The 25981-nt window shown below is 39.5% G+C and overlaps 1 protein-coding gene across 4 annotated transcripts in view; it reads right to left on the reverse strand.

The window, feature by feature from the left end:
• DIP2B (disco interacting protein 2 homolog B) overlaps positions 1-25981 on the reverse strand; it is a 304374-nt gene that overhangs the window by 134762 nt on the left and 143631 nt on the right. For all 4 annotated transcript variants that reach the window (XM_066368716.1, XM_066368715.1, XM_066368713.1 and 1 more), the window contains exon 3: positions 7846-7974. In XM_066368716.1, coding sequence (XP_066224813.1) covers positions 7846-7974 — 129 coding nt within the window. The remainder of the gene's footprint in view (positions 1-7845; positions 7975-25981) is intronic.

Consider the following 25981-nt stretch of genomic DNA (forward strand, 5'->3'; position numbering starts at 1 on the left):
CTCTCTTCCCCTCCCGCAGTCAGGGCTCCACTGGAGTGGGGTTGGCCCGGGCGCTGAGGATGGCTCTGTGGCCTCTGCCTCGGGCGCTGGAGTGGCTCTGGTTGCGGCAGAGCGGAGCCCCGGATGGGCGGAGCGTCGCCCCCTGGTGGGCATGCCGGGTGGATCCCAGTTGGGCGCATGAGGGAGTCTGTCTGGCTGCCTCCCCATTTCCAACTTTTAAAAGAAAAATTTTAAAAAATTTAAAAAAAAGAAAAAACTAAAGTAAACAAAAGGAGGAAATAACAGGATTAGAGCAGAAATAAACAATATAGAGAATTAAAAAATAGGTGAAAAGTCAATGAAAATAAATGGTTTTTTGAAAAGATCAACAAAACTGACAAACTTTTAGCTAGATTTACAAGAAAAAAAGAGAAAAGACTCAAATAACTAAAATCAGAAACAAAAGAGAAAACATTACAACTGATGCCACAGAAATACAAAAAGACTATGCAATTACTATGAATAACCTAAAGAATTGGACTACCTAAAAGAAATTAATAAATTCCTAGAAACTTACAACCTATCAAATTGAATCATGAAGGAATAGAAAATCTGAACAGACCTGTAACTAGTAAGGAGACTGAATGTTAGTATCCTTAGGGTTTAAAAAAAGGCTCCTGCAAATAAATTAGAAAAACTAAACAACCCCAATTAAAAAAACAAAAGGCTTAGGGAATGAACAGGTAGTTTCTAGAAGCACAAATGGATAACATACCCCCAAAAGTCCAATCTCATTCATAATAAAAAGAAATAACCCTTCTATCAACACTGTGGAAGAGTGTCCATTTCCCCACATCTATAGACAATAGTGGATCTTTTTTTTATATCTTTCCCAAAAAGATAAGTGGAAAATATTATTTTACAGTTTTTCTTGTTTTTTTTTGTTTGTTTGTTTGTTTTTTACAGGGACAGAGAGAGAGTCAGAGAGAGGGATAGATAGGGACAGACAGACAGAAATGGAGAGAGATAAGAAGTGTCAACCATCAGTTTTTCGTTGCAACACCTTAGTTGTTCATTGATTGCTTTCTCATATGTGCCTTGACCGCGGGCCTTCAGCAGACCGAGTAACCCCTTGCTCAAGCCAGCAACCTTGGGTCCAAGCTGGTGAGCTTTGCTCAAACCTGATGAGCCCATGCTCAAGCTGGCGACCTTGGGGTCTCGAACCTGGGTCCTCCACATCCCAGTCCGACGTTCTATCCACTGCACCACCGCTTGGTCAGACTATTTTAGAGTTTTATAGTAGCTACTCCTGTTCTTGATTTGGTTTTATGAAGTGGTTAAAAGATGGTAGGTACATAAGTAGCATAGCTGGGCTTTAAGGGCCAGGGGCAGAACTGAAACCATGCACTCTTACCTCCTAGGACATTACTTTAGATAGAGAAACAGAGAGACAAATATATTTGGACAAACTGAGAGGCAGATATGCACCTAGTTAGGTCATTAAGTAGAAAAGTACAATTCAAGGAGTTACCTGCAAGCCAACAAAGTCACACCATTTTTACCAATTTCTGAGGTATCAACTACCTTAATATTTTAAATTAAGTTCTGTAACATTAGGATATCACATTAATTTTGGCACTACTCTGTGTGCTGGTGGGGAGGGGAAGTGAAATTTAAACTCTGTATTTCAGCCCTGGCCGGTTGGCTCAGCGGTAGAGCGTCGGCCTGGCGTGCGGGGGACCCGGGTTCGATTCCTGGCCAGGGCACATAGGAGAAGCGCCCATTTGCTTCTCCACCCCTCTGCCGCGCTTTCCTCTCTGTCTCTCTCTTCCCCTCCCGCAGCCAAGGCTCCATTGGAGCAAAGATGGCCCGGGCGCTGGGGATGGCTCCTTGGCCTCTGCCCCAGGCGCTAGAGGGCTCTGGTCACCACAGAGCAATGCCCCAGAGGGGCAGAGCATTGCCCCCGGGTGGGCGTGCCGGGTGGATCCCGGTCGGGCGCATGTGGGAGTCTGTCTGACTGTCTCTCCCCGTTTCCAGCTTCAGAAAAATACAAAAAAAAAAAAAAAAAAAATGTAAACTCTGTATTTCACATTCCCCTGTTTTGACAAATTGTGTTTTTTTAACCTGTAATATCTATATAGCAAATGGCTATTCATCCTTCAAAATGGACTTTACCACTTTCAGAAAGCCTGCCCTTGACAGTACCCAGTGCCCAGCCCCCTTCCCTAGTAACCCCTTCTTCTATGCTATCTCTATGACCCGCATAAAGGACTCCTGGTTTTTATCTAAACTTGAGCATCTAGTGCTCCACTCAAAGGAAGTCTACCATAAATGCTTGCTGAACTGAACTCAATTTATTGTCCTCGGTATGGGAAAGTACATTAATATAGAAATCAAATGGTCTTGGTGGACCAGTGCAGCCACCTTAGCAAATGTCTCCAGGTCAGAGAACAGATTTGGACAGAGCCAGCAAAGTTCTCAATCAGAGTGGCAGAGGTAGTTACTACTGCATTTAGCTCTCAGTGTTGTCCACACTTAAAAGTAAGAATCAATAAGAACAATATTGATTTAAGGCTATAAATGATCTATCCATGGCTATCACTTTAAATTATCTTTTGTCATTTTTGTTTAAAATATACATAAATTTCACACTACATGTATCTTGTATTTTACTTTAAAAAAATGGAAAAAGTATACATATTGAAAAAGATCTAAACATATATAATGCTTGAGTATAAATATTCACCAGACCCACCACTTCCCAGAAACAATCCCACCTCAATAGTTTGGTACTTCTTTTTCCAGGTGTCTGTATACATACTAAAATATGGAATTATTATTAATATTCACAAAATTGGATGCTTTGCATAGCTCATTTGTTACAAAAAATATTTTGTACATCTCTCCATATCTGCACAAATAGATATCCTTCATTTTTTTGCTATGAGCCTTCACAGAATTGTTTAATCAGCTACCATAGAATTCCATTGTGCAGATAGATGTACTATAACTTATTTAACCATTGTATTATTATGAACATTAGTACTACAACAAACAACTTTCTTTACACATACATATCTTGTGTACATATGTAGATGTTTAAAATAAATTCCTAAGAAGTGGAATTTCTGGGTCAGAGTCAACGAATATTTAAATTTTAAAAATTATTGCCAAATTGTTGTGCTTTCACTTTTAAGACCACAGTACCAACTTATTTTTGGCTCTGAAATGAAATATTTTCTACTGCATTTATATTTATTTACTATACTATTTTAGTGTCCCTGAAGTTTTACTTAGTGAATCAATACTGCCATATTTAATTGAATCTATGATGCCATTTTATATAAAATATATCATTTTAAATATGTTAAAATATGAAAAACGTCTATTTATATCAGATGAAATATGGTTCTTAGTTATCTTGGAAAACAAATGATTAACTGCTTATCCTCAGAGAAGGCACTTTGTTAACAAGAGAACAATAGCAAATCGCCTGACCAGGCAGTGGCGCAGTGGATAGAGCGTCGGACTGGGATGCGGAAGACCGAGGTTCAAGACCCTGAGGTCGCCAGCTTGAGCGTGGGCTCAACTGGTTTGAGTAAGGCTCACCAGCTTGGACTCAAGATCGCTGGCTTCAGCAAGGGGTTACTCGGTCTACTGAAGGCCCGTGGTCAAGGCACATATGAGAAAGCAATCAATGAACAACTAAGGTGTCGCAACAAAAAACTAATGATTGATGCTTCTCATCTCTCTCTGTTCCTGTCTGTCTGTCCCTAACTATCCCTCTCTCTGACTCTCTCTGTCTCTATAAAAAAACAAAAACAAAACAAAAAAGAGAACAATAGCAAATCAAATGTTCACACTTAACAATTAAATATACTTTCCCAAAAGTATATTTTTGCTTAAGATATGAAATGTGATAGCAAACTTGCTAAAACTGGGGAATTCCATTAAACAAGCTTTAGAAGGCTCATCTGAATAATTAATAAGTACAGAGCATGTTGTTCTCTGCCACAAAGATGCATAGCATCAGACCACAGAACAAATCAAAGCACACAACTATTTTCTGTGATAAACCGTGGCCCATATACCCATGTGAAAAAGAGATAGATGTTCACAGTTACTGTGTTAGCAAAGCCACTAATTGATAAGAGCAGGCTGCTCTCTCTTAACTGGACTTGACTCATTCACCAACACACAATTCATCTTGATCTTTGATAAAGAAATCATTTCCGAGTTTAGTCCCCAGATACGGCCGGCAGCCTTTGGACGCCTCTGCCAGAAGCACAGGAGTGCTCGGTATCATCTTCCAGCACTAATGTTTGAGCTGAATAAGGTGATACAAATATCCCTTTTAAAGTCCTTTTTTTTTGCTTTATTTTGTTTGAAGTAGCTAATTGCTCAAAAGATTAACATCAAAGGAGTTGTCAGAATGACAATCAGATCACTTGCCATCTCAGGCATTAATCGTGTATTTTCTACACTTTTGACCATAACATGTGTGTAAAAAGGTGTACCATGCCTTGATGTACAGGAAAAAGAAGCACTGAATAAGTATATTTGAAACACCAGACCCTCTTGGCTAAGCACAGACAGAGAAGAATTGAGGTCATGATCTAAACTTTGAATAAATATAAGCCCTTTACATGGAGTCTGAAACATGAAACACTAAGTCTATTTAGATTTTATTATTATTGGTTGAAATGTCATAGGTGTTAAAAGACTCTACCAAGTGACAGAGCATTTTCTAGGCCCTCTTTTGTCCCTCAAGGCACACATCTCTCTCCCCTTTCCCCTAAGCTCTCAGGACCCATCTTTTGCTGTCACTTGATTCTACAACTCACTTCTTCCACCTCTGTGACTTTTTTTTCTTCTTTTCCAAGTGAGAGGAGGAGAGATAAAGAGACAGACTCCCACATGTGCACTGAATGGGATCCACCCGGCAACTCCTGTCTGGTGCAGATGCTTTGTCCATTTGGGGCCGTGCTTGCAACAGAGTTATTTTTGGTACCTGAGGCAGAGGCTCCAAGGAGCCATCTTCAGTGCCCGGGACCAATGCGCTCGAACAGTTGAGCCATGGCTGTGAGGGAAAGAGAGAAAGAGAGAAAAGGGGGAGAGGGAGGGGTGGAGAAGCAGATGGTAGCTTCTCCTGTGTGCCCTGATTGGGGATTGAACCTGAAACATCCACATGCCAGGCCAATGTTCTACCACTGAGCCAACTAGCCAGGGCTGTGACTTTCAAAATAAATTTTCTCTTATAATTCAAAAATTAAAAAAAAATTTCCAGCTGTACTTACTGACATCAATATTAAATTCTTTTGTGTTCCTATCACTTTACTCTGAATGCTCATGATTTATTTTCACTAAACATATCCTATGTTCTTAAGCTGTTTTTGCATGTGACTTGTAAATGTAACTTTTCCTATGAATGGAGGGGCAAAGAGGTGAAGTTCAGCTCACATCAAATTCTATAACTTCATTTGCTCTACTTCTGCTACAACCGTTGGTTTCTTCTTATTTATGGAAGCACAATTCTCAGAATGTAATGAGCTTTCCTTTGCCACTTAAACAACCCCCAATATATTTTTAAAAAATTGATTTTCACTAAAACCTCTATTTGCATACTTCGTCTTTCCTTTCCCCCTCATATCAGCATGGCAACCCTCTCACAGCTTTCAGTATCTTTAGAGTTTTAAATAACCTTTCTTTCCTACTTTACCTCCTCTTGGCCTACATCTCATGCCTACCCTAAAAAAAATGTCCCAGTGAGACAAATATTCAGGACCTTATTATTAAACCCTCTTCAATACCCCTGGCATCTAACCAAAGCACAGAACAGTCAGCTAACCAGTATCTGAGTCACAAACTTACACTTTTTTATATTTGGGAGTAAATCTGAAAAAAAGATGGTATAAAAGAACAGGAGATAGAGATCACACAGTTGGGTTTTACTAGGTGAAGGTTAAACATTTACACTACAGAATGAGTTCACTAAAACCCTTTACTATATGTGATCATCTCAGACACAGGATATAGAGAACCATCTTTAGGTTCTTTGCTAATCCTTTTTATTATATACTGTAAAACAAAACAAAACAAAACCAGCTCTGGCAGGTTTCTCAGTTGGTTAGAGTATAGTCCTAATAAGCCAAGGTTGTGGGTTCAATCCCTGGTCAGGGCACATACAAGAATCAACCAATAAATGCATGGATAAGTGGAACAACAAATCAGTTGTTTTTCTCTTCTTTCCTCTCTCTCTGAAATCAATAAATTTTTAAAAATGTATTTTTAAACATAAAACAAAACAAAAAAACTCCCCTAGAAGGTCAGGGATGAGAATCACAAAGGCTAAGACCCTATGGATACTACTGATGACCCTGGGCCCCAGCCTCAAAAGGCAACACTGGGTACCTGGGAAATTGGCCTTGAGTCCTGGCAATAAACAGGAGCTCCTGATATACTTTTCTACATTCAGTCTCACCTCCCACAGATCCATTCTTAACTAATAACTATTTTATTTCTTCCTTTCTCCAAATTAGCCATTTAGCTCTTTAATATGGCAGGCCCTACGCCAGGCACTGTGGCACAGCAGTGGGAGCACATTCAGGCTGCAGCTCAACGAGCGGTCAGATCACACACAAATCGGATTACGTACTGCTCTGCTGGAAACCCTTCCGTGCTGTTCAAGATTCCTCAAGATTCAGTCCCTGGTAATCTTGCTAGCCCCATCTCTCACCTCCTTCTGGGTCCCTGCATTCTAAGTTCCAGCCATAATGAACTATTTTCAGGTCTATTATCTGATGCTATTTCCCTTCTACATGACCACCTCCTGTCTTTCTGCCATTACTCAGTTTAGATGTCTTTTTCTCTGAGAAAGCCTCCCCTAATCTTTGTACCAGGTCAGGTACAAAGGGAAATTCTAGTGTGGCAGGCCACCTCTCTATTTTTTTTCATTGAACACATTTCCATCCTTCCTTCCAGTGTGTGAAAATATATACCTAATAAAATCAGCTGACTAAATGGCTGGTGCAGCTCCGCATCCATGTCCTTCACCTCATGTTCTCTGAAGCAGTTATTGAGAAGATTCGACATACTCCGTTTTTCAATTCAAAAAAACAGTAAAGGTAACCTTGGCTGGCACATGTGAGTCAGAATCTAGAGGAAGTAAAACTGCATTCTAGTTCATCTTCTGGCACAATAAGTGCACAGCAGAGACTACAAAGGGTGGCAGGAGGGCATAGGCGGGCTTGCTGCACACACGTCCTCCTGAGGGTCTCTGGTGTGTTTCTCCACTCATCAGTCATGGATACAGTACGGCAGGAGCATGCTCCCAGTGCCAGCCATAGCATGGGGCCTTTCCCTTTCCCATGGATACTTTTTGGGTCAGAGGAAATAAAATGTAAGAGTTTACTAGTCTGATATTGCTTTGTGAGTTTTTGTTATAGCTCAGTCAGTTACAAGACTAACTAACAGCTCTGGCAAACACAGAAGGACCTGCCTCTTCCAAAAGAGTCGACTGAGCTCTCCCTACATACCACCCCGTGTGACCCTAGCCCTTCCCTGCCTTATTTATTTATCTATTTATTTACTTATTTATTTATTCACATTGCCTTTGTACTTGTCTTGCTCCCTTTCCACCTTTGGGCACAGCAATGTCTTACTTGCTGCTATATCCCCAGTAAACACTGAGTATCTACTATACTTGGCACATAATTGGCACTCAATAAATTACTGATGAAGGACCAATATAGACCTATTGGTGCTTCAATGAAACAAAACAAAACAAACATTAGAAACTCTTAGGATACAAAGGTCATACTAAGTCACTAAACACTGTTCTGCTGATAACTTCTACTTCCTTCTCACCTGATCGATATCGTTCATCCCTGGCTCCCCCAGATCGAGTTCGGTGGTACTTCGAAGGAGCGGAAGTTTGAGCTGCAGATGGAGCAGGTGTCTGGTTTCTATGTTCTTTCTGTGCTGCTGAATCAGTTTCTAAAAAGGAAGTTTGGAAGATGGTTATCTGATAACAATAATAGCTAATGTTTTCTGAGCACTTCACATCATTCCCACAACACTCTGAGGTAGATATTATTATCCCATCTATAGGAAAAGGTTAAAGAGCTTTACTATACACACGGAAAAATGATACAGGCCTGACCTGTGGTGGCGCAGTGTATAAAGCGTCGACCTGGAAATGCTGAGGTTGCCGGTTCGAAACCCTGGGTTTGCCTGGTCAAGGCACATATGGGAGTTGATGCTTTCAGCTCCTCCCCCCTTCTCTCTCTCTGTCTCTCCTCTCTCTTTCTCTCTCTCTGTCTCTCCTCTCCTCTCTAAAATGAATAAATAAATTTAAAAAATGATACAAAGACATCTAGGCTAAAAATATCATCTTAAAGTCATAACTGTGAACACATGATAGGAGTAAAATAGCAAAAAGACATATATAAAGTGAATGAGCCATTTCAGAGATTCCAAAAACTGGTGGGGTAGACGGCTGGGGCAGGTATATGCACAATGTTGCAGAGCAGATCTCTAGAACTTATTTACCTTGCTTAACTAAAACTTTTGACCCATTAAAGTAGTATCTTGCCATTACCCCCTCCCTCTAGCTCCTGGCAATCACCATTCTTCTCTCTGTTGCTCTGAGTATGATTGGTTTAGATTTCTCATATAAGTGGAACCATAGAGTATTTGTCCTTCTGCGACTGACTTATTTCACTCAGCATCATACCCACCAGGTCCAGCGATTCTGCCACACACGGCAGGGTTTCCTTCTTTTTTAAAGCATATTTTAAGTTTCTTTAATAGCACTTAGTTGTACCCAGAAAGGCAGCTTACACACAACAAATTAAGTATTTACTATAGTAATATGCTGCCTATCCAGCAACTGCATTGCTCCAGACCACAGCTGAGAATGAGCTTGCACAGTGGTCCAGGGAGCGCAAACAACAGTCCCCCATACCTCAGTAAAGGCTGGGGGTATTACGTACTACAGGAACTAGTACTAATAATGTTACATTATTTTAAAAAAGATAATTAGCATACATGAGAGGCCATGTGTCAAATCTCTAGGTGACAGTCTCAGCTGAGCCCAGCCTTCCACCTGTCCCTGCCAAGGCACCAGACACTGAGTGAGGTCATCATAGGACCTTCCAGACCAACTAACTCATACACACCAGATGAAAAGCACTTAGTGACCCCGACTGGCACCACGTGGATCACAAAAATCACCAAACTGATTCCTGACCAAATTCCTGACCCACAAAATCATAAGATATAATTTAAATACTTTTTAAAAAGGTTAAATTATTTTTTATACATCATTTTTTAAGAAAGCAAGAGTATATTTTAGATGTTTTCCACAAAAGTGCTTTTATGGACTTAGAAATGTTTAATTTTGACAGTTCCTGGTAGCTGAGATTTTTATTATAAAATATGTTAACAAAGCAGATTATGTTTTAACACTGAGATTTTGAAAGACACTCTGGGGTTACAAACTGAAGTTTTAAATCAAACTAAATTCTCTTGATAATCTATTTAATAGAAGAGCTATAATGAATTCTTAATATTTTCATACCTCCTTTCATTTGTTAGTTTTATTACTCTAGAATAGGAGTCAACAAACTATAGCCCATGTCTGTTTTTATAAACAGTTTTATCAGAACAGCTACATTTATCTGTTTACATAATGCCTGTGCATGCTTTGACATTGTAAAGGCAAAGCTGATTAGGTGTGACAGAGACTGTATGGTCCTTAAGGTCTAAAATATTTACTATCTGGCTCATTACAGAAAAAGCTTGCCATCCCCTAGCCTATAATAATAAAAGCTAACATTTAAGCGTTTGCTTTGTACTAGACACTGTGCATATAGAAGTACATAAAAAAGTTTTCACATTTTGTCTTATTCCTCACAACCCTAAAAGTCAGATTACAGAAAAAGAAAATAAGATGTGTATTATTTTATCCAAAGTCACAGAGCCAGGGAATGACAGAGCCAAGATTCAACCCAGGTCTGACCAACCCCACTATTTCTCAACCAGAGAAGGTTACAAAAAAAAAGTTGTGAAAACTCTAAAAACTCTTTTAAAGGAGTCTTTTAAAGCAATCAGAATTAATTATTTACTTTGGGAGTAACTAAATGCTTCAGGATTTACAGTTAGCAGCTAGACAATCATTTTTTTTAATCACCTGCCTTCATGTGAAAGATTCTATAAAAAGCCTCTCCAAATAGCTTTCAGCCATTCATTAGAGAAATTATTTAAAACATATTCCAATTGAGGTTGGGAGGAAGTAGAAGAAGGTATGGGGAGGATAAATGGTGATGGAAGGAGACCTGACTTTGGGTAGTAAACACACAACACAATATACACATGATGTAATATAGAATTATACACTTGAAACCTAATAATTTTATTAACTGATGTCACCCCAATAAATTCAACAAAAAAGTAAAAAATATATATTTCAATTAACTTTAAATAGAGAACAAAAATTAGAAAGGAGCTATTTTTATTTGTATGATCAGATGGTATATACAGGAAGAAAGTCAAATTAGCACACACGAACTACTTTGCTTGCAAATATGCACAGAGAAAATGGTTTAACTTATACAGAGTATCAAGTTCAAAACACTAGCTCTGTATTATTTGGGAAGGGAGGCATAATGTAAGTTACCTGTCACTGATTATTTTTTAATTAAATAGACAGATTTTATAGGATAGATCAAACCACCCTGCTAAGAATATGGTACTTCCAAACTAGGTATTAGTAATACAAAGTGTGAAAGGAATGAACTTGTATAGACCTGCATTTCACAAAGGATGGACACAAACGGTTCACATATTCTTTTTACCACTAATTTTAGGCTTTTACTTTGTATTTTTCAATGTAATTAATTAGGAGAAAGAAGATAATGTAAGCTAAAGAATAAAAAGAAATGGGAGGGAGGTGACAGGGGAACTGGTACTCGATACATTTGTTTGAGGAAAAATTAGCCACAAGAAAATGTAACATAAGTCCAGACATCTGATGACAATTGAGAGTCAGTCAGATGATATTTAGCCAAGAGATCTACTGAACTGGTACAAAAAAAAAAAAAAAAAGTCTCACAACACAACATGCTATATTCATTCACCAAGCAACATTAGAATGATGTTCTGCAATGTTTATCTCAATTCCCTCAGGGATTTAGTCATCCAAGCAGACCAGGTCTTTTTTGGGTCTAAAATCATGACAAACATTTCCTTGTAGTTTGCCAGAAATGAAACAAAAGGTAGATTTGCAGTGTCAATAAGTGGCTGACAAGTTTGTTCAGTGACCATTCCTCAGGTGCCCAAATCATAATGTCACAGAAACATGGATTTCTGATACAATAATCTTGATTGAAATGTGTGATACACCTACTTCAAGTTCAAGAGAGCCTATTGAAAAGAGATGTAAAAGAGTAAAATGAATTCCTAGAAATTGAACCACTTTAAGTATAACAAAGGAGCTTAATAATGAAACCCTGTAGTAAATCTTTTGAAATGTGAATAATCGCTCTTCAATTTATATATGAATTTTATAAACCTTTATTCCCATATATTAGTTTATTTTTTAGAATATGTGATTTACACATCTATTTTATCATGCACTGAAAAAACTGGAAGCAAATACAGTAAAATATTAATAGCAATTACCGTATTTTCCCATATATAAGATAATCCCATATATAAGATGCACCTTAATTTTGGGGCCCGAAATTTGAAAAAGAATGTATTACATAAAGTAATTGAACTCAAGTTTTACTTATCATAAAATTCATACAGCTCACCACTGTCAAAACTCCCATCCATTAGCTTGTCCTCATCTGTGTCTGATGATGAATCACTGTCATCAACAATAAGCACAAAAACAAGCACAAAAAAGCAGGAAATGCAAGTAAAAAAATCTACAACTGCTGTATAAGATGCACTCAGTTTTTAGACCCTAAATTTTTCGGGGACATTTGCGTCTTATACATAGGAAAATACAGTAGCTCTAGATCATGAAATTTTGGATGGCATATATTTTTCTATAGGCTTTACTAGGTTTCTACAATTTAGAAAAGTTCTCTTTTTGGATTATAAAAATAATATATGTTCACTTTAGAACATCAAAGTAATAGTTAAGAGTAAAGAAAAAAATAGCCCGACTAGTGGTGATACAGTGGAAAGAACGTCAACCTGGGACCCTGAGGTCACCAGGTTTGAAACCCTGAGGTCACAGGCTTAGGTATGAATCATCAACATGATCCCAGGGTCACTGGCTTGAGCCCAAAGGTCACTGGCTTGAAGCCCAAGGTCACTAGTTTGAGCAAGGGGTCACTGGCTCATCTTGAGCCCTCTGGTCAAGGTGCATATGAGAAGCAATTCATGAACAACTAAAGTGCTACAACTATGAGTTGATGCTTCTCATTTCTTGGCCTTCCTGCCTGCCTGCCTGCCTGTCTGTCTCTCTCTCAGAAAAAAAAGATGGGAGGGAGGGAAGGAGGGAGGAAAAAGAAAGGAAAAGGATATTGAATTTTCTTAATTTGAAGGTCAAACCACATAGAGCTGATTCTCACCAAAATAAATTAAAATAATATTCTTTTCAGCTTCCTAAATTATGAGCAGGATTTTCCTATCTTCTAAAATCAACTGTCTCCCTTTTTTCCCCCAAAAGCAAGAGGTAACTCAATGCACATTTGGTAGTAAGCAGGGTAAAAAAAATATGTCTTGGCTGGATCAAAATAATTTTGGAAGGCTTATTCCCAACTTACCTTACTTTTGGGGGCAAAAATATAGCATGAAAGGAGAAAGAACACATCAAAGAGAAGGGGGGTGTCTAGGGACACAGGCGCTCAGCAGGTGTTATTTAACAGCATGTCCAGCCTCAGCTGGGCAGACAAGATGCCACTTAAAGATGAATCATTCACTAGCCAGAGATTTATACCCTAACTAAATCACAGGAATTACCTGCAGCCTCAAAATAGAGATTTCTCTATTTAGAATAAGTTGTGTACAGTTTCACTATCATAGTAAGATGCCAAAAGCAAAGAGAGCATGTATCAACACAGTGAGACATTATATGCCATGAAAAATGAAAATAAATTTTTTTATTTATTGACTTGGAGAGAGAAGAAGGGAGACAGACAAGAAAACATTAATTTGTAGTTCCACTTATTTATGTGCTCATTGGTTGCTTCTGTATGTGCCCTGACCAGGGAGAGAACCCGTAACCTTGGTGTATGAGGATGATGCTCCAACCAACTGAGCAATCCAGCCAGGGAAAATATATGTTGACTATGAAGACTTATAAAAGTGTCTAAATGAAATTATGTTAAGTCATAAAACAACACAAAATGTTATGTACATAATATGATTACAACTGTATACACATTAAAACGACAGGAATTGGCAAAAGTAGGCTTATAGTTGTTCTTATAGAAAATAGTCAATAAATAATAATACAAGAATAAACTCTGTTTTGCATACTAACAACTGCAAACTTACTTTTGTCTACCCTTGTATTATATTTATATACAATTATAAGGATCAGATTGGCCAAATGGCTCAGTGGTAGAGCATTGGCCTGGCAAGTGGATGTCCTGGGTTCAATCCAGTCAGGGCACACAGGAGAAGCAACCATCTGCTTCTCTACCCCTCCCCCTCCCTCTTCCCCTCCTGCAGTCATGGGTCGATGGTTCAAGTACATCAGCCCTGGGTGCTGAGTATGGCTCCATGGAGCCTCCACTTCAGGTGCCAAAAATAGTTCGGTTGTGACATGACCCCAGATGGGCAGAGCATCCGCCCCAGACAGGAGTTGCAGAGTAGACTGCAGTCAGGGCACATGTGGGAGTCTGTCTCTCTATCTCCTCTCCTCTCACTTGGAAAAGAAGGGAAAAAAAATCAGATGGGATAACTTCCTAAGTAATTGGAATGAGACGATGAGGCACTCTAGAGTTATCATTTCACTATTTTTGTTGTTGTTTTGTGACAGAGACAGAGAAAGAGTCAGAGAAAGGGACAGATAGGGACAGACAGACAGGAAAGGAGAGAGATGAGAAGCATCAGTTCTTCATTGTGGCCAGTGGTCCCCAACCTTTTTTGGGCCATGGACTGGTTTAATGTCAGAAAATATTTTCACAGACCGGCCTTTAGGGTGGGACGGATAAATGTATCACGTGACCGAGACAAGCGTCAAGAGTAAGTCTTAGACGGAGGTAACAGAGGGAATCTGGTCATTTTTGAAAAATAAAACACTGTTCAGACTTAAATATAAATAAAACGGAAATAATGTAAGTTATTTATTCTTTCTCTGCGGACCGGTACCAGTCCACGGCCCGGGGGTTGGGGACCACTGATTGTGGCAACTTAGTTGTTCACTGATTGTTTTCTCAATGTTTCCTGACCGGGGCGGGAGGAAGGGCTACAGCAGAGTGAGTGACACCTTGCTCAAGCCAGTGACCTTTGGGCTGAAGCTAGCGACAATGGGGTCATGTCTATGATCTCATGCTTAAGCCAGTGACCCTGCATTCAAGCTGTTGAGCCTGCACTCAAGCCGGATGAGTCCGCACTCAAACGAAATGAGTCTGTGCTCAAGCCATGACATTGAGGTTTCGAACCTTGGTCCTCTGTGTCCCAGTCTGATGCTCTATCCATTGCGCCACTACCTGGTCAGGCTCATTTCAGTGTTTTGTTTACAAGACATTATATATAAAATCAAAGTGACTTTAAAATGCATCAAATACAGATAAATGCCGTAATAAGAGCTGTAAACTTCACAAATCAAGCATGCTTCAAAAATGCTAAATTTTAGTGTGAAACATACTTGAGATCCAAAGAAAAAGATTGCTTACTGATAATTATACAGAAACAGCTTCAGTTTGGGGATTCCTGATCTTTCAGTCTGTTATGCAGAATATCCACTAGGGGTCACCATTATGTTTAAATAGTGATGATGTTACAAGGTTTATTAACAAGTTTAAGAAAAACTGCAAATTTTAACTTCTACAACACAAAGCCTCTTTTATTTATTTACTGATTTGAGAGAGAGAGGAAGGAGGAGAGGATGGAGAGAGAGAGAGAGAGAGTAACATTGATTTGTTCCACTTATTTATACATTCATTGGTTGATTGTTGTATGTGTCCTGATCAAGGATCAAACCTGCAACCTTGGCATATTGGGACAACGCTTTAACTAAATGTGCAACCTGGCCAGGGCCAACACAGAGCTTTCTTTGTCCATGATCAACATGTACATAATTTACATAGAAGGAGACATAAGAGTCTTCTATGATTCTCTTGTTTGGATACAATAATAATGATAAACTAAAAAAAGAGCTGCTATTTAGTAGTATAAAACTATGCAAAATTCCCATTCAGTAAGATGGAAGATAGCCAACCTCAGCCAACCTCAGCTTCTCATTTTTCAATTCTGCTGATGATTCACAGATATTCTCACCTGTAAGAGTAATACAGTGAAGCAGAATGTGCTCTGAGAACCAATAAAAGTAAAAATTTAACTTTTTAAAGTGAACAGAGCAGACACACTCACTGGTCTTGGTGCTGGTGTCCAGAGAAGAAATATACTAATAAGTGATTATCAAATTCACATATATCTTTTATATAGTGATATATGCAGAGAAGGAAAAAGAACAAGACTCTTGGAGGCCACATAATGAGGAATGTAATACCGGGAAGATCTATCTGATAGGCAGAGAGAGGTGAAGCCACCTCATACAAAAGCATGATATTTGTAGAAATCCAGTGAGGGAGCAAAACCTTGACAAGTCTAAGAAAGACCTGTGGGACTAAAGCCCAGTGGAAAAGGTAGACTGACAGAGAATGAAGCTGGAAAAGAAAAGAAGGGGTCAGGTCACTGCTCTTAAGCCAAATGAGCAGCCATTGTTTGAAGGGACTTAAAACAGGATGACAGAATAACAGATAATACATTTCTATGGCTCTTTTAATGTTCATGACACCATCTTCTTTTATCTTCACAATAACATTATCTGATAGATACCCGTAAGGAAACAGGACACCCACCAGAGATTAAATCTGTTTTTCTATAGTGAGAATATATCAATAATCACCTTGAATCATTAGAAAGAGAGCCTCCAGCCCACTTCCACCCCAAGAAGGGTGGATGAGTATACCCTGAATCACTCAGGAAATCTCCCGTGGGAGCTGAAGCACCTCTGAGTCATGGAGGAAAGAAAGCACTCCTCAGAAGGATGGGTGATTAACCTCATGGTCTGGAGGAAAGAATGAAAAGTGTTTGCACTAGGAGTCTGGAAAAGGAGGGCCACCTGCCTGATTCTAGCGGTGAATTCTGGGAGAGAGGGATGTTGGGGTTCTGGGTCTGTGAAGCAGCCAGCCATCTCAACAGATCCTGATCCAGAGCTTCCTGGGCCACTTAGTAACAGGAAAACACCTGTGCAGAGGGTTAAAAGAGCACAATACCAAGAGTTCTGCCCTGAGAACTCAAGGGTACCTTGGCTGAGCCAAGCAGAGGGGGCTCCTCTGTCGGAGTTGCTAATATGGAAGCAAGCTTAGCAGTGAGCCAGCATTACTGGCCACAGGTAAGACCCAGTTTCCAACAATGCCCCATGAGCACTGAGAAGTAGCAGCAGACTACGAGGCTCTTCCGTTTTGGGTGTGGAAAGCTGCACTGCCTACCATTCCTCCTTCACTACCTATATTCCAAGCGGTTCTTGGACAATAAAGGAGGAAAAAGAAGTCCCAAGAGGAAGACAGTAGACTTCCTTCTGATAAGGCATGTGGGGACAGATCTGATCACAATGTGTATTTCACAGCTAACTATAAACCTATCCAAACCTAGCAAATGAAAGGTCAGAACTGGAATGAAAAGTTCCATATTCTTTCCATTATGCTGTGATTCTCACTTGGGAAAAAACTTGAAAATCAAAATGAGATAAAATACAATAGATCCTACCTCTTACCCTACTCACACAAAGAGACCTACTTAACATTTATAATATTTACAATGTTGTTTCTGATTTCAGTAGCTGGTTTTAAGTTCCCTTTGCATTTCCATAGTACTTTGTTTAGAACTTCCTAATGGTGCTTATTTTACTCTATCCTTTGTGGTCCTCATTTGTAAAGTGCCTTATTTTATCTCTCCCACTATAGTATAAATAACTTGAGGTCAGAGGTTGGTCTTAACGCATCTTGTATCTCTGGCAGTAATTGGCTCTGGTTCTTATATATTGCCAGCACTCAATACTTTGGATAAAATAAATAATTAAAATCTTTTCTGTCTCCTTCTCACTTCCACTAATGAGAATGGATAGCTAGGAAAAAGACAAAAATGAAAAGATACCAATTTAAAGGACATGGTTAGTATTAAGCTAAAAAGTCTGCTTATCTGTATATCTCTGCCATACAAGCTTTACGCAAAAATTTGTGCCTCTCACAAATTTCATACAATTACATAAAGTAATAAAGATGTCTCTACCCTTGAGATGAGTAACCAGAGACTTTAGAGAGGGAGGACAAAACACAGGGTTTTCTTTTGTTTCATTTTAACTTGGTCATATACACACTTGCACAATCTCAAAGGCAAGACTGAACTTAGAAGAATGTGATGAAAGGGGTGTGGACAACTAACAAACGCATCATCTGCGTATAGACTGTAATACCACTGAGCAAATACCCTCTGGCAAAATAAACAGCAATCACAAGAGTAATTCAAGTTTAAGGAAAACCTTTGTGTCACCAGAGCTTTTTACCAGGACAAGCTAGAGAATGTTAATATATAACCATATTCATCATGTGGTATGACTTATCCCTCAAAGGGCAACAGGTAAAGGTCTGGAGTTAAAATAATGTAGAGACCCAGGCCAAGGAACATGTAAAAGGTGAGATCCAATTCTGAAGCAGGAGACAAACACCACCAAATGAGGTAAAAGATGGTAGAACAAAAATTAAAGGAAGAAAATCAAACACACAAAGGCCACAATCTCAAATACACAAAGACAGAATAGAATGTTTAGACCAATGCCATCAGAAGCTACAGTATTGTCCTAAAGCAAAGATGTGGGTCCTAGAGGCAATGCCACTGTTGAACTTCAAGGGCAATTTGAACAGGGGAGAATTGCAAAACAGAGCTGAGACTGGGCTCTGCTCAGACCCACCCAGAGGAGGGAGGCCTCTCACTTTCAACACCTTTACTGGCTGTTGTGGAGACCACGTGACCAGCTTGTTGGTGAACAGCCAAATGAGGCATTAAGGTCTTTGGGATCTTTTCGAGTGATAGAAATGATCTTTGTACCAGTTTTGAACAATCCTAAAACAGAAATGTTAGAATAAAGAATTTTGGGCCCTGGCCGGTTGGCTCAGTGGTAGAGCGTCGGCCTGGCGTGCAGAAGTCCCAGGTTCGATTCCCGGCCAGGGCACACAGGAGAAGAACCCATCTGCTTCTCCACCCCTCCCCCTCTCCTTCCTCTCTGTCTCTCTCTTCCCCTCCCACAGCCGAGGCTCCATTGGAGCAAAGATGGCCCGGGCGCTGGGGATGGCTCCTTGGCCTCTGCCCCAGGCGCTAGAATGGCTCTGGTCACAACAGAGCGATGCCCCGGAAGGGGCAGAGCATCGCCCCCTGGTGGGCAGAGCGTCGCCCCTGGTGGGCGTGCCAGGTGGATCCCGGTCGGGCGCATGCGGGAGTCTGTCTGACTATCTCTCCCTGTTTCCAGCTTCGGAAAAAATACAAAAAAAAAAAAAGAATTTTGAAGCCCTGGCCAGTTGGCTCAGCAAGAGAGTGTCAGCCGGGCATTAAGCTAAAAAGTCTGCTTATCTGTATATCTCTGCCATACAAGAGATAAACCCTGGAGGCCCAGGGTTTGATTTCCGGCCAGGGCACATAGGAGAAGCACCCATCTGCTTCTCCCCCTCTCCTTACTCTCTCTCTCTCTTCCCCTCCAGCAACCAAAGCTCTATGGGATCAAAGTTGGCCTGGGCGCTGAGGATGGCTCCATGGCCACCACCTCAGGCACTAGAATGACTACAGTTGCAGTGGAGCAACGCCCCAGAAGGGCAGAGCATCGCCCCCTTGTGGGCATGCCGGGTGGATCCCAGTCAGGTGCATGAGGGAGTCGGTCTGTCTGCCCCACCCCACCCCCGCTTCTCACTTCAGAAAAATAACAACAAAAAAAAGAATTTTGATTAAATATCAGTACTTCTATCTTTACTCCTTCCCAAATTACCACTAGAATGATAATGAAGTTCGCAGCAGGACAAGAAAACAATCAGTCAGGCAGACCAGAGAGATGGCACCAAGAGTGGTCTTCACAAAAATAATGAAACTGACAGACTGTGCAAAAAAGAAAAGAAATGTAGTCCTAGCAAACCGAGTGACTTAGCTATGAATAATATTTACATAATCACAATAATATATTATAATAATCATAACAATAAACACTGAATGCTGACTTAGCAATAAAAAAATTAATATATCAGACATACAGCCCAGAATGAGCATGAGATGGGATGCGTGAAGGACAGGGAAAAGGGGAAAAGGAATGTGCGGTGTCTTTGTGGTTGAGGGAGGAATATGTAAGAATGAAGTGTTCTAATTTTTCTTTTTTTAGTAAGAAATGAATATCATGCCTCAAATTGAAAAAAGTCAAGAAGAGCGGTAAATTGTTACTTAGCAACAGTAAATGCCAGAAGAAACAGAAGAGTTGAAAGAAGGTATCTCCAGGGAAAAAGAGGACACTGTCTCTTTTTGTTGTTACAAACCTCCTAGTCCATTTGATGATCGAAAATAAATGCATTAGGCCCTGGCTGGGTAGCTCAGTTGGTTCAAGTGTCATCCCAACGTGCCAAGGTTGCAGGTTCCATCCCCAGTCAGGGCACATACAGGAGTCAACCAATGAATGCATAAATAAGTGTAATAACAAATTGATGTTTCTCTCTCACTCTCTCTCTCTGCTTCTGTCTCCCTTCTTTTCTCTCTAAAAATTAATAAATCACAATTTTTATTTAAAAATAAAAATTAAATAGAGAAATGTTAAATCTCAGATGAGAATCAACATCCTGTACGTCTCTTGCGGGTTAGTAGATCTAAATTAAAAGATTAACTGAGGGTGGAAACAAGCTGCCAGGACCAATCACTCTCCAATCTGTAATCTGCTTTCACTACCTGACACTTCCAATTTCACAGATGTTTACTAGAGGAGAAACTGGAATTCTAAATGTTCATCTGTTCAGTTCCACAAACACTTATAGAATATCTACTACTGTATGCCAGCTACTATGCTAGAAACTGGGGACATGAAGAATAATAATTTTAAAGACCTTAAGAACCCAGTAGGGGAATAAGTCACATGGACAAAACCATAATCTATAGGACAAAGAGAGTTTATGGAAAAGGCAACTTAGATAATGGGAGTGAAGACTTTTGATAGGGCTGGTCCAGGAAGGTTTCTCAGTAGATGTCCTAGTTGGCAAACCCCTAGTAGATTGAAGGAGTAAAGCAGATGGTCCCAGGCAGGCTCAGTCATGTCCAATGCTGTCTGCCTCCCAGTGTCTCAACAGTACTTGGAACACAGGAGGCACTTAGTAATTATGTGTTGGCCTGTGATTCTGTCAGTAACCCCTGTTACCATTAGAATAAACTTTCTTATTTTTTTAAAAGATTTTATTTATTGATATTAGAGAAAGGAGAGAGAGATAGAGAAAGGCAGCAGGGGAAAACAGGAAGCATTAACTCATAATTGCTTTTCATGTGTGCCTTGACTGGGCAAGCCGGGGGTTTTGAACTGGAGACCTCAGCATTCCAGGTTGACGCTTTATCCACTGTGTCACCACAGGTCAGGCAATTCTTCCTTATTAAAGCTAGTTAGAATAATCAGTTAGTTATTATATGCAAAGTATTCTTAAAGATTAGATCACAGTGCCCTTGGCCAGGTAGCTCAGTTGGTTGGAGCAACATTCTGATACACCAGACCAGGGTTGTGGGTTCAATCCCTGGTCAGACCACATTCAAGAACAACTGATAAATGCATAGATAAGTGAAACAGCAAAACGATGTTTCTCTCTCTCTCTAAAAATCAGTAAATTAGCCTAACTGATGCTGGTACAGTGGATAGAGCATCAACCTGGAATGCAGAGGTCCCCAGTTTGAAACTCAAAAGTCACCTATTTGAGCATGGATTTGCCAGCTTCAGTACAAGGTTGCTGGCTTGAGTGTGGGATCATTAACATCATCTCAAGGTCACTGGCTTGAGCAAGGGGACCCTGGCTCAGCTTGAGCCCCCTGGTCAAGGCACACGTGAGAAGCAACCAATGAACAACTAAAGTGAACCAACTACAAGTTGATTCTTCTCATCTTTCTCCTCCTCCACTTCTCCCTTCCTGTCTCTCTCTCTCAAATCAATAAAAATTAATTAATAAATTAAATTTAAAAGAAAAAAATCAGACCACAGAATCAGCCCAGAGGAGTCACAGTCACCTCCCTTACCCAAAATCTTCCATTTTCCTGCAACTCCAAGAGTAGCCAAGAGTGACTAATTTACAGAGGAGTTAAGTGTATTTGTGGTTTGAAAATGTAATTCTTTAGGCCATGCCAAAAGAGAAGTAATTTCTGGCTCCTTCTCCTGACAAGTGTGCTAATTCAGGCATGTGGGTAGCTTTATATCCAGGCTATAGTAGCTTTCAATTACTGAAAGACTTTCGACGGGCTCTTCTTTTCAAAGAACATATGGCTCAAAATGAAGAAATATGAACCTACCACACTTTCGTTTCTCTCATGCCTCTCACAAGAGCATCTTGAGGCCGTGAGTATGATTTTAACCTTTATCAAGGTATGAATTTTTCATACAGCATGACCCTTAAACACCAGATAAAAGTTTGGGTTTTGTTTAACTAAAGGAACAATAATCAGTTCCAAAGCTGGGAGAATTAAATGATTTTCAAGGATAATTATGACAGCATATTTCTGTCATACATTGACTTTAGAACCTAATCCCTGACATACTGTGATTGCATTATTCTTATTATTAACCAAAAATGTCCCTATTCAATTTCCACTAATTTTTAAGTATTTTCTTCAATCTTGTGTTCTCGTCCATATTTCTCCATTCTCTGTTATATTCTTAATTTTTTGCTGAAGTCCTAAAGATTTATGTAACATTTGAGAAATCTAAAACATACATAAATATGCAATCCAATATACCTCAACTCCAAATCAATTTCATGAAGAAAATCATTCACTAAATTTTTAGATAACCTAAGTTTTTAGATAAGCACGTGCATATAATTGTTCTAGTAATACAGTGCTGCAGGCAGTGTTAAATTTTTATTTCAAAAGAGATTAGTAGAGGATGGTACTTTCATACACTATACTCAAGTAGTCACCCTCACAATGAAGAATCTCACAATTGGAGTGAATGAAATCTAACAAGGTAATGGAAAAAGTATGGAAGAGGTTAAATCCCTCTAGAACAGGGGTCTCAAACTCAACTCAGCATGTGGGCCGCAGAGCAAGATCAAGATCACAGCCGTTAGGCGGCCGCACTAGGTCTACAAAAGGCAACTGTTACGCAACACTTTTCTCACTGCAGTTGAAAACAAAAAAAAATCAGTACAACAAGCACAATCCAGGCCGCATGCGGCCCGCGGGCCGCGAGTTTGAGACCCCTGCTCTAGAAGTAAGGAGTAGAAAACGCTTACCAAAAGCTGTATAATGACTTTCATATAATTTAATTCTATGCCAGACATTAATATAATTCAGTAAGTTTAAATTTTTCATCCCATTGCCATTTAAAAAACCAACCTAAGCCCTAGCCAGATAGCTTAGTTGGTTAGAGCATCATCCAAAAATAGAGCATAGAGGTGGCTGGTTTGATTCCCAGTCACATAAAGGAGTAGGTTGATGTTCCTGTCTCTCCCTCTCTGCCTTCCTCTATTTCTCTCTAAAATCAATACAATAAACATTAAAAATGTATAGTGTCTGCCCGGCATGCAGAGGTCCCAGGTTCGATCCCTGGTCAGGGCACACATAAAAAGTGGCCATCTGCTTCTCTCCCTCTTCTCTCTCCTTTCTCTTTCTCTCTTCCCCTCTCACAGCTAGTGGCTTGACTGGTTCGAGTGTTTGCCCCATGTGCTGAGGATAGCTTAGGTGGTCAGAGCATCGGCCCCAGACAGGTTATGCCAGGTGGATCCCAGTCAGGATGCGTGTGGGAGTCTATCTCCCTTTCTCTCATATACATACATACATACATACATATAAAAGTAAAAAATAAAATAAAAAATCAAGCTAAATGTCTTCCTTAAAATCTACAAAGATATATATATGAGATAAACAGACTAAGGGGTCATCTCTGTTTTTGCTATAGAACCTATGGAATAGAGGTTATCCACCAGTCTACAATAAACCCCTTTTGGGGAAAGGCATGAATAAACTCAAGAACAAAGGTGAACAAAGAAAGTAATAAACATGAATTGAGAGAATTTACCACTATGAAACAGTCACTAAAACATGTAACTACTATAGGATAGACTTTAGGAAGAAGGAAATTTAACTGAGAGGAAGAAGTATGGCATACAAATAAATAGTGAATAAAGAAACAATATTAACTATATATAACAATAATAGTAGTTGAGAAAGTATGTAAGCAAGGTGTTACTAAAATGTAAAAGGGCAGTGATGGTGTCAACATAAAAACATTTTTTTTTACAGTAGATTTTTTTTTAATATTTTATTTATTGATTTTTTAGAGAGAGAGGAGTAAGAGAGAGAGACAGAGAGAGAGAGAAGGGGGAGGAGGAGGAAGCATCAACTCCCATATGTGCCTTGACCAGGCAAGTCCAAGGTTTCGAACCGGCGACCTCAGTGTTCCAGGTCGACGCTTTATCCCACTGAGCCACCACAGGTCAGGCCTCAACATAAAAACATTTTTAAAGTCCTTATGTTCTTTGAGAGAAGAATTAAGATGTCTCGTAACTAGACAGTTTAGATTTTTTAAAAAGCCTTAAAATAGAAACACGACAGGGACAAAGACAGTTACTCAAAAGGAATAATCACAAAGAAGGCATAATTCTTAATTTGTGTGTACCTAGTAACATAGCTTGCAAAACTTGACAGACCTACAGTGAAAACTAACAAACCTGCAGTCACAGTACAGATTTTTCAACACACTTTTGTCAGAACCAATAGATCAAATAGCCAAAAAAATTAGTAAGAATAGAAAAGATCTGAACACCACAATTAACTAGTTTGAATTAATGGACCAGAACCATCCACTCAACAAATAAAACATAAAGAGATGAGTTATAGAAATTTACCAAACACTAGGCATGTCTTAACAAATAACGAAGACTTGATTTTGTACAGGCATGTTCTCTGACCACAGTGAAATTAAAAAAGAAGACAAAATGCAAGCATCCAACTCAGGAAAATTTTTTAAAATACATAACGATATTAGAATACAAGGTAGGAAATATATGCAGGAGCTGAAAAGGATAAATCAGAAAATAAAGACATGCTAAAAAAAGATCAACAAAATCAAAAGTTTGTTCTTCGAAAAAACAAGCTTCTTGGAAGACCAGTCAAGAGAAAAAGAGGAGCTACAAAAAAGCAATATAAAAAAAGCAACAGCTTTAAAAATAAATAGAAGAGTATGGATAATAGAAGCAATAAACTTGAAATAAACCTTATAAAAAGTAGAAAATTTCCTAGAAAAATTAAACTTACCAAAACCAGCTCATGAAGAAACAGAAGGCTGGTAGAATTTAGTGCCAGATAAAAGATGGGGAATGAAGAAGATTCTGAGGATGACTGTTAAGTCTCTAACTTGTGCTTATGGAAGAGAGCTCTCGTTATTCAGGAGTTAACTAGAAGAGAAGCACTGGAGCAGGCTGGATGTCCTTTTAGTTGGCTTTTTGTTTTTTGTTTCTAGTTTGTATGTATGCATACATGTAGGGAGGCTTGGTGCTAGTGGTAGGGGCGGTGTGCATAAGTCATAAACTTAATGGCTATGTTTGGGTATGTTGAAAGAGAGGTTCCTTTAAAATATATAAATAGAGATGTTAAGTATGCAGTTGGATCTATAGATCAGGAGTTCAGGAGAGAGCTAGGTTGAAAATACATATGGGAGTTACCTATATTTAAATTATAATTAAAGCCATAGGTATGGCTGAAATACTCCAGGCAGATAGAGCACTGATTCTCAAAATGTGGTCCCTGGACCATGAACCTAGGCACTACATGAAAATTTGACAGAAATGAAAATTCTTGGTCCCACCCTAGACCTTCTGATTCAGAAACCCTGAAAATGGGGTCCCACGATGTATGTATGAACAAGCCCTCTGGTGATCTAATGCAGACTAACATTTGAGCACCACTGATACAGAGCATGACATCAAGAAGACTGGGGCCTTGCCTTGACAATTCCAACACTGAACAGAGCAGGACGAGCCTGCCAGGAAGACTAGGAACAACAGAAAGAGGGGAGTAAGAAAATAAGAAGTGTTTCAAGATGTAGAGTGGCAAAGACTACTGAGATATCACTTAGGATAGCACCTGCAAGGACAGGAATGGGCCAAGACGTGAGCAGGAGTTGAGAAAATAGAGATAGTGAGTATAGACAGTTCTGAGCAGTTTGATCATCAACGGGAGATGGAGAAGGTAGAGATGGAATGGGTTGACAAGAGAGGGTTTTTACAACAGAACAGTAACGAGCATGATGAACTGCTGTGGGGAAGAATCTGGTTGAGAGGCAGAGTGACTGTGCAGAGAGATGGGAAGTGACAGTGATGGGGGCACACTGAGGGGCAATGCAGCTATGAGCCTCAGCAGGGGGAGCATTTTACCACCAGTATTTAGAACTGCTATACATGAGGACAATAAAAAGCAGGCTCATTTTTCTTTTTCTTTTTTTTTTCTTCTTTTTTTAGAGAGAGTGAGGGAGAGAGAAAGGTAGAGCGAGAGATGAGAAATATCAACTTGTAATTGCTTCTTCACCTTAGTTGTTCATCAA

Source organism: Saccopteryx leptura, chromosome 2 (assembly GCF_036850995.1).
Source record: "Saccopteryx leptura isolate mSacLep1 chromosome 2, mSacLep1_pri_phased_curated, whole genome shotgun sequence".
In the NCBI taxonomy this organism is placed as follows: Eukaryota; Metazoa; Chordata; class Mammalia; order Chiroptera; family Emballonuridae; genus Saccopteryx; species Saccopteryx leptura.